General features: G+C 37.5%; 1 protein-coding gene across 1 annotated transcript in view; it reads right to left on the bottom strand.

The window, feature by feature from the left end:
• Window positions 1–1,421: 1,421 nt before the first annotated feature.
• The window catches only part of NUS1 (NUS1 dehydrodolichyl diphosphate synthase subunit), a 29,156-nt gene continuing 20,314 nt past the window's right edge, over window positions 1,422–10,263 (bottom strand). Inside the window, exons 4-5 of the mRNA XM_040965190.1 lie at window positions 7,203–7,302; window positions 1,422–4,839 (exon numbers count right to left, since the gene is read on the bottom strand). Of these exons, the coding sequence (XP_040821124.1) occupies window positions 4,749–4,839; window positions 7,203–7,302 (191 nt within the window). The 3' untranslated portion in view covers window positions 1,422–4,748. The remainder of the gene's footprint in view (window positions 4,840–7,202; window positions 7,303–10,263) is intronic.

The following is a 10,263-nucleotide window of genomic DNA, read 5'->3' as shown; positions in this document are numbered from 1 at the left end:
ACATGAATGCCAAAAATCTTTTTGCATCAAAATGGCATTATTTCCCAGGCATTTTGAAGCTCCTTATCATCCCAGGCAGATAAAATACATACGCATTCACGTTTTAACTGAGATCTACACATTAGTAGCCAATCTTGCCTCCTTTCTTAAAGTTACCCCATACAAATACTAGGCATGTAGCAACACCGTACGCCAAGAGACAAAACTATTGGGATTCTGAACCTCTGCGTTACTGACACGTTATGCTGGGGAGGTCTAGTTGACAGGGCCATGGAGTGTGCTGCAACACGCTTAGCAGCATCTTCTGCTGCTTCCCACCACGTGTCAGTGGTCTCCTCTCCACCATCCAATGTCACTAGGAGGCAATATATTTAACCTTGAGGACCACTGTATAAGACAAATGCTTTATCAGCATCTCCAAGTAAAGCCTCATCTTCCAATTATTTGAAATTAACTAAAATGCCAAGATTCTCTTTGGAGACTAGCTACTATACAACTGCCCTTCCATCTACTTCTCCATTAAATGTGGTTTAAAGCATTTGTTAATACAGCTGTTACTGAGAATTACCACTGTAAAATACTTATTAGAAAGAAGATTGGGCCTGGCACGATAGCCTGCACCCAGCGTAATAGCTTAGTGGCTTAATCCTCAACTTGCATGCACCAGGATCCCAGATGGGCACCCAGCTGCTTGTGGCCTGGGAAAGCAGCCAAGGACGGTCCAAAGCCTTGGGATCCTGTGCCCATGTGGGAGACCCAAAAGTTCCTAGCTTTGGATTGCCTCAGCTCTTGACTGTTGCAACCACTTGGAAAGTGAACAAGCAGATGGAGGATCTTTTTCCCCCATCTCTCCTTCTGTCTGTAAATCTGACTTTCCAATAAAAATAACCTTTACCAAAAAAGGGGGAGGGGGAGGAAGATTTCATAGAATCAAACCTATAAGATACAATTGGAGTAAATCTTCCTCAAAGCAGAACCATCACTCTGTAACAGTAGAGAAAACGCTGACGGATCGTTCCACTTTGCTCAGGCTTTTTTTTTTTTTTTTTTTAAATCACTAAGAAAAACTGCAGATTTAAAAGCAACTTACCTTAACTGTACAAGCAGGGGAAATACAAACCATGGTCAAGAGGAGGCGGAGGTAACAGCAGGATCTGGGAGTACAATTTTTATTTCTTGTTAATTATTTGTGTGAGAATCATGCTAAAGATACAATCCCAGGGTTGCTGCAGGATGGACACAAGAAATGAAGATAAAAGTATGAAGATTTTGAACTAAGGTTAAATATCCAGAACTGAGTACTTTCTCCATTTAATTTACATGTGGTAATGTAAGTATTTGAATCTAGAAATGCAAGACTCCATTTCATTTATCATTTTAAAAGAATCTTTTTATTAAACCTATTACAGGATACTTTTAAAAAAATAATTCAAGTACAAAAAAAAATCTGTAAGGACTGTTCAGCAAAAATACAATCAATGAGGTTTTCTTAAATTTGTTTTTCTGAATCTCCTTCCTCTATTGCATATGTATTTTTCAAAACATGAACCAATTCTTTTTGCTCTTTCTGTTCTTTTGATCTTACTACAGTTTATGGCCTATCAGCAAGGATCTGGGACCACTATTCACACAAATCTTATTTCCTTGGCTTTACTTCAGACCGTCCTAAACTTCTTAGTAATTTATGTTGAGGCATTTAAAATGTGCTCTTAGATTACTGTTTGCACCCTAAAACAAATCACATGTTATCTTTCAATTTTCCAGTTTGAGGAACTACAAATGCATTTTGAAGGAATACATACATACATGGTTAATTTGGCAATTTTGTGTGCAGTGAAAATCAATTCAGATTTTAATTAGTGTAGAATTTTGACAATTATAATGGCAAAACTGAACTTTCTACTATTATCTTCACAAAAGCAAATGGGTATCAAGTATGTTTAAGCCGGTGAAAAGGGTATACTACCTATAACACAGCATTGCTGTCTACCCACAGGAGGTTTTCATGACAGTAACACAGGCCCTACATGTTCAGAATAAAAGTGGCATTCACATAATACTATAGTCCATGAAAAGAGTATATTTTTATTGTTTTGTGTTCATACATGTTATTTCAATTTTCAATAAAACTCAGTAAAGTTTATTCCTTAATCATAAAAACTCACTGTACACATTATTTACATGTTGCCAAAGTCTACAGCCATATAAAATATCACAAGGATTTTACTGACTCTATGCATGGTACCATCACACAGAAATAGGGAATTAATTAATATACATTCAGAGATTATAGTCATCCACAGTGATTTTGGCACTGTTCATTAATGTTTTCCTCTCAGAAATGGGCACTCTTGTCTTAGTCACAATATGCCAGAATTTGTTATTCACATTAAAAGCCAGCCTTTAAACTTTCTAAACAGTATTCAATTAATTTTAAGCAATGCAATACAACCAGAATTGGAAAGAAGTTCAAACCCTCCAACCTCCTGCTACACAACAAGCTGCCAAACACAGAATAGGTATAACCTGGTGATTTGTCCATTGTGGGGATTGTCGAGAAGGAACCATTTACGACAACATCCTCCAGTACACAAGAAGATACAACGCTTCTCTTGAAAATCATCAGTTCTTCTGAAGAGTGCAAAGGGAGGCTTGACAATGAAGTCTGTGATGATTCGGCAAGAACTGTAGAATGACCAAGGCCGTTCCAACAGCAGATTGTACTGGCAGCTGTGCCCATAGGAAAAGGTTTTGAAACACCTAGGTTTGAATTCAGAACCCACAGCAAATTGTTTTAGGGTCTTGTTCTAGGGCAACGAGACTCAGAACCAGGGCTATTGATGTACCTGAATGTCTATAATGTTATGAAAGAACATGTTTTAGAAACATGTACTATATCCTATAAACCTTTAGAAACTTGCACTATAACCCAATAATTCATTTGACTAAAAATTTAGTTTTGATAAATATTAAAACCCTTTCACTTCAATTAGCCCCACTAAACTTAATTCATTAAAGTTGCATAAATTCCAGAATGTTTACGAAACATTAATATCTATCATGTTTTACAGAACACATAAACTCAGCCTTAAACTAAACTAATATATATGTATATATATATACCAATACGTGATGGACCACAATCTAGGGGAACAGAAATAAAAACATTTCTGACAAAGTTTAGATATGCTGTAGCTTTACACAAAACTTTTGCAATAAATTAAGAATTTAAAAAAGGTCTTACAGTGTAAAAAAAAAAAGACTATGAAATATAAAGTAACATCACTGGACCAAAATTCAGTTTAATCACTTTTATTTCAAGTGTATTCTTAAAATCATAAATGGGGTTCTGTAATATAAACTTGAAATATGTATTCTTCATAGTTTTAGAATTCAAGCAAATCCAGACCATGCTTCCAAATTCCAGTCTTCTTTGCTACTTTTTTAGATTTCAGAGACCTTGCATTTATACTACTCCATTCAAAATGTACAATTTTGGAAAATCAGTTGCACATGTGCTGACAAGAGAGTTTTCTGAAGAGTAAACCAAATGCAAATAGTGATTTCTCACTGGGAATCAGCAGTGAGGGAGAAATATTAAACACCGATCAAGAAATCATTTATTCATTTCAGAAACAACAGAACCAGTGCTGTTCTCTATTATAAGACAATGTGCAATAGTAAGCTATTTTTGTAGACTTTGGTAATATTTTCTTCCCCATGTAGGTCTCAATGCTATTTAAAGGTCTTTTATGCAAAGTCACCATTGGGATTTACTGAATAAAATTCTGAGTGTTATTCCACAGAGAAATAGGTTACTTTTGAGGAAAAGAGCTGCTTCATAACTTTCCTCAAATGCTTATTTTAAATAAAAAAGCTAATGGAAATACTTTTAAAACTAGCTCTGGGGTGCTAGTTCAAATGCTACCTGTCAACAAAAAAAGGAAATCAAAATTGCTTTCATTTTTAAGAAAATTTTCTATCTTCACTGTAATATTACAACTTATTCAGCTTTTTAGATTGCCTAGTTAAATATTTGAAGGCCTAAAGTTTTGTATTTTTCAGTATATATGTGGAGTTCTGTTTCAAATGATCTTCACAACTCAGACATCGGATAACAGACGCCACAGGACACTCTTAGGTCGCGCTGTCTGATAATGAAGAAAGAAATGAAAATGGACGGATATATGAACGTAGGTATTCCCTCCGCTTTGAAGGTGAGAAAGGTTTTATCATGTCAGCAACAGAGGACTCCATTCCTCTGAAGTACTCTCAAATTTGGAACACTTCTACTTCATAAAATCAACATATCAGTATTAAAATTAAAAAGTTTGGTCACTAGGAAATATTGAGCAAAAATGACACTTTTCTTAACAACCAAGACTATTCTAATCACCCTCACCGTTCCCCACAAAAACAGGGGAGTAGTAGAGGCTGAAGTCCTCACGTCTGGAATTCCAGTTCCTAAAACATCATTGCTATTTGCTCAAAGTTGCAGGTCTTGTATTTCCTTCTCCAATACTTCCCCCATTTATAAGTTTATTTCCATACATACACTCGTGCACGCACGCACACACACACACGCGCACACTCACTCATTCTCAAGTAAGACACTTTTTGTATTTGTTGATAAATTATGAGGGTATGAACTAGGTGCGTATAGGATTTCGTGAATGTTCTGTAAACATCAGAGTCACTTGGGTCCTTTTCTCCAAAGGCCTGAAGTCCTATTACACAATCGGGGACAACTACTTCCCCAGACGTTGTTCGCAGGCTGCATATTGACGAAGAGCAGAGAAAAAGTCCTCATAACTGATGTTTAGGTGGGAAGGCAAAGAGCTGAAAGGTAAGCACACGGGAAGAAAAAAAAAGTAATTAAATGATATACCATAATTTGGTGGGCAGAATCAGGATGACAATAAAATAAAGTAAAAATTACAAGCAGAACATGCCAAATCACTATACTAAAAATTTGTTAAACTGCGAAACAGTTCAAGCAAAAATTAAGCTTCCACTTCTTTCCACAATAAGAAACAAGTTAGATTCACAACCCACTGAAGAATAAGCTTAGAGTAACGTCAGCTGGAAATCTAAGTTTATACAGGAACTCATCTCTTTTTAAATGGAGTTTTCCCCATTTTACTAAATGGTGTAGTCCTTCATAAGGAATCATAACTCTATCAGTCTCTTATTTAAGTGTACTCCAACTGTCATAGACACAACTATCCCCCAGATTCTGATATCCCCAAAAATACATTTTTAGCTTTGATTTCTTATCCAATCATCAATCCTACATCTTTACTTGCCCTAATGAGTGTTTCCATTTAAAGAGATTAGAGTCTCAAAAGCATCTACACCTTCCTATCAAAAAATATTCCCCAGAACTAGTGATCTGAATCAATGGGATAAAGTGCCATTTGCAAAACTAGCATCCCCTACAGGAGATGCTACTTCTAGTCTGACTAATCCTCTTCTGATCCAGCTCCCTGCTGATGAGCCTGAGAAAGCAACAGATGACTGACAAAATACTTGAGCCCCTACCACCCATATCGGGGAGAGGGATGGAACCCCTAGATACTGCCTTTGGACTGGCTAATCAAGCTGTTGAAGGCATACTAGGGGTAAACTAGTAGATGGAGGAGTGTGTGTACCCCTCTCTGTTACTCTGCTTTTCAAATAAATATATCTTTAAAAAGCAGTAGAAGATGGCCCAGGTCCACCAACCCCTGCAACCCATGTGGAGGACCAGGAGAAGCTCCGGCTTCCTGGCTTCCTGGCTCGGGCAGGTGAGCTCTGGCAGCTGCAGCCACTTGGAGAGTAAATCAGCAGATGGAAGATCTCTCTGTCTCTCCTTCTAACTTGACCTTTTAAATAAAAAATAAATCTTTAAAAAAAAATTATCCTCAACTCTTCCTGAGTTTTGCCTCAAGACATATTTTAACTATCTAGTCTTAAAAATTCAGTAACAATTAATGTCTTCACTAGCTTTAATCAAAATTAGTAAAGCTCTCAGGCCAAAAACATATATACTTGGTAAATATTTCTTTAGACAATTAAAATCTACAATTTCCCTTCTAAAATCCAGGGCTTATATATAGTTGAAGCTACTCAGTCTTTCCATTATTATAAATCTGAAATTGGCAAATACATCCCAAATGCCTAGTATACCTTTTTATCAGAACATAGTCAGGCTCACTTGTCTTACATTGTTAAGCTGTATTAGCAAAGTTAAATTGCAAGACACTGAATGGTCTGCAAACACCAAAAGTTTATTATCTGACCCTTTACAAAGCAGTGTGTTCTCTCCTCTGTACTTTCTCCTAAAATTACAGCTATGAGCCTTTCAGTTGTCTTTTCATGACACCCTCCCCGAAACCCAAACCACTGTAGCTTGTAGCTTCTAAACAAATCTTCCAAAATCACTAGTCCCATATTACTCACAGGCTGAACAGGTTCCTACTGCCTCTCTACTGTTATACACATTCCTTGTTGGTATTTAAGAAACTAGGACAAACACACACACAAGACAAATGCTTTCATTTCTTAGTACCGCCTGACACTGACTCTTTTCCCTGGTATGCCTAGTTCCTATCTCTTTGAGACACTCTTGAGGCCTTTCCCTCTCTCCCAACCCCAAGATTTATTTATCTTAAAGGCAGTGGCATGCACAGAGGGAAAGACATCTTCCACCTGCTGGGTCATTGCCTGGAACCTGGAACTTCACCCAGATCTCCAAGTACTTAATCCATCTTCCATTTTTTGCCTGGGATTATAAGCAGGGAGCTGAATGAGAAACAGAGTAGCCAGGACTCAAATGCTCTGACACGGGATTCCAGCTCGGAGGCCAGGGCTTAATGTTCTGTACCATGGCACTGGCCCTACCCCAACTCCTCCCCCCCTTTCTATCTACTATTTTTCTCATCTTTTCTTTAACTACAGAAAATCCTACACATTTTATATATGCTGGATCAAGTCCAATTTTTTTTGTAGAATCAACAGCGCAGACAGCTACAGGGGTAGTAGCTCTTAACTCCTGATCTCTGAAGACACTCAGTCAATACAAAACATCTGGATACAAAACATGTATATACACTCTCTTGGGTCTAACTCATTTATGTAGGCCTTTACCGTATCATAACAATAAGTGACAAAAGGGACCCAGCAGCATGACTTGATTTTTCAGAATTGAATAAAGTACTTACATAATCTCAGTCAATCTGATGTGCCAGGGAAGAAAGCCTAATGTGCTGTCCACAGGACCAAACTTCAACACTAAATCAGGATCAGGGAAACCATTTGAACCTTGGAAATAAAGAAATACATATGAACTTAAAACACTGCAAACAACAAAAATGACCAAGAACTGAATTTTCTTACTAAAATTGGTTCCTTATACCTGTTTTTTTCAGAAGCCCACAAACTTAAACATTAATTTCAAATGTGGAAACTTTTTTTCCTTCTTTTAAGGTTTATTTTTATTAGAAAAGTAAATTTACAGACATAGATAGAGAGATATTCCATCCACTAGTTCACTCTGCAAATGACCACAACAGCTGGAGCCAAGCTGTTCTGAAACCAGGAGCCAGGAGCTTCCTCCAGGACTCCCCTGCAGTATAAGGTTCCACAACTTTGGGACGTCCTCCTCTGCTTTCTCAGGCCATCAGAAGCATGGGAAGTGAGCAGCCAGGAAACAAACAAGTGCTCATACGGGATGCTGGTGCTTGCAGGCAGAGGAATTCTCCAATTGAGCCATTGCGCCAGCTCCCAAATGTGGAAGTCAGTTTTCTGACTACCTGCTAATGAGGAGTAATCTCTCACCCTAAATCCAAGAGTTGTATCCTCTAAATGTCTTCCTTTCAAGACTTGATTCAGATATTCTCTCAGCATCCTAGGGATTACCCTGCTCCAAGAGTACAACTGTTGATTCTACCTATAGACTCAAGTAAACTCAGAGGTGAAAAGGAACTTAAAACATATCTGTATTTTTTCCCCATGTCCCTCATTTTACAGCTAAGGACACAGACTGACTTATAGTTGTACAACACAGACGTTTTCCACGTAGCCTGAGCCAGCTCAGAGAACAAAAATGGACAGGTATACATCCATTCTTTATGTTTTATGAACCCGCTTACCTATGAGATCAGGCTTAAAAATACAACATCCTCAGTTCTGCTACTAATATCATTGTCACATAAACTCGCCAAGCCTGAGTTACTTCATTTCCAGAATAAAGATACTAGACAGGCACACCCAGTGGTGATATCAAAAAATTATTTCCAAAACAATTCCCTTTAAAAGTATATGTTGGTAGAGTGGAAGAACTAAACAAAACAGATACTCTTCAGCTACCTAAAAAAGACCTCTTCAGTAGAACATGACAAGAAGGAACCCCTGACATCAGGGAAGTGCAGACAGTAAAAAGTCCTCTCCCACAGACATGTATCAAACATTACAAAACCAAGCATTCAGTGGCAGTGGATAACGACCAAAGGTAGGTAATTATAACTACTGTATTAAAAACTAAAGAGCAGATAGAATTCCTATTAAAAACACCAAGAATGAAACTAGTGCTGTGGTATAGCATCCTAAGCTGTCACTTGCAACACCAGCATTCCATATTTAAGTGCCAATTAGTCCCAAGTACTAGCTTTCAATCAGCTTCCGCTATATCATCAGCAAAGGCATAGGGAGAGAGCCTCAGTTTTTCGAGCTCTGCCATCCACGTGTGAGACTTAATGGAGTTCCACACTCCTGGCTCCAGCACGATCCAGGACTAGCTATTGTGGACATTTGAGGGGTAAATGTCTGTGTCTCTGACACTCGGCTAAATAAATAAACAAATCTATACATTTAAAAAGAAGAAGAAGAAAAACAAGAATGGCAAGAATCTTCCACCTTCTTAGCTAGGACTGCTTTTGACTCCAACTCCCTTCAATCAGCTGGAGAGAAATTTAGTTCTACCAGGATAGGGATGATCATAAAAAAACCAACAGATTTGTAGCCTGCTGCCAAAAAAATAAGTTTCAATTTAGAACCGGAGACTGTGGTCAGGAAGGAAAATGCAGATGTGAAAATTCATGGTTCATCAGCCAAAAGAAGGGAACTCAACAGAATGAGTAAGGATCTACAACGTGCCAGCATGGAGTCCTACACAGCCCCAGTTAGAACAAGCCAGAAATTTAACAGGAATGTCATGGAAATAGGGTTCAAAGTCTTATACCTCCACAGTAGACTGAGAAACTACAGAAATAAAGGCAAGGGGAAAGAAGACAGGATAGAAAAAAGGCAAACGAAAAGCAAATGTCAAGGACACTTGAGAACCAGGGACAATGTTGAACGTACTTTCCTATACCTGCAGACTGCGTTAAGCCTGACAGACTTAAAGATGCCCAAGCAATGTGCAAATCACTGTTTACCTACTTCCTATGTGGACACAGGAAGACAGAAAGGAAAATAAAATAGACTGATCAGAAACAGTGATATCATCTTTTACATGATCTTATATTTAGAAAATTCTGTCTGCAAAAAAGAGGTAAGAGAACTAGTAAGTGAATTTGTTCAAGGTTTTAGGATACAAAACTCATATTCAAAGACAAAGGCATTTCCAAATTCCATCAATGAAAATATATGAAAGTAAAATTAGAAAATATTTTAATTAGCAACAGCATCAAAGAGAAAACTTCTTGGAATAAATTCTATAAGGAAATAGAAATGCTATATCCTGAAGTTACAGAACATCGTTGTAAAACAACTAGAACCCAGGTAAATACAGAGATTTAGTATGTTCCAGGACCAAAAGATTTAGTATTATGAAGATGGTAATTCTTCCTAAACTGAGATACAAATGTAATTCATATCAAAATCCAAACAGCATGTTCCTGGAAAATGAAAAAGCTGACAATAAAGTTTGCATTAAAAAAAACACATCAGATCCAGAATAGCCCGTGCCTCTCGGTCAAAAAAAAAGAAAAAAAAAAATCAATGAACTTGCATTACCTGCATGAGCTGATCTCAAAACCTAAGAGTATAGTGTAATGATCAAGAAAGACGCCTTGGTTTCAAAAAAATTAACTAGTTAAATAAAATAGGAAGCCCAGAAAGAAACCTACAAACCTATGGGCAACAGACTTGCAACAGGAACCATAAATTCAAGGGCAGAAGACAGTCTTCTCTGCAAACCATGAAGGGAAAACAACTTATATCCTTTACCTCACACTGCCTAGTAGTTAAAACGGATTCTAGACTTAATTCTAACAACTAGTA

The sequence above is a fragment of the Ochotona curzoniae genome, unplaced genomic scaffold, assembly GCF_017591425.1.
Source record: "Ochotona curzoniae isolate NIBS_2020 unplaced genomic scaffold, NIBS_Ocur_1.0 scaffold_3890, whole genome shotgun sequence".
In the NCBI taxonomy this organism is placed as follows: domain Eukaryota; kingdom Metazoa; phylum Chordata; class Mammalia; order Lagomorpha; family Ochotonidae; genus Ochotona; species Ochotona curzoniae.
This window is presented reverse-complemented; position numbering and strand designations above follow the sequence as displayed.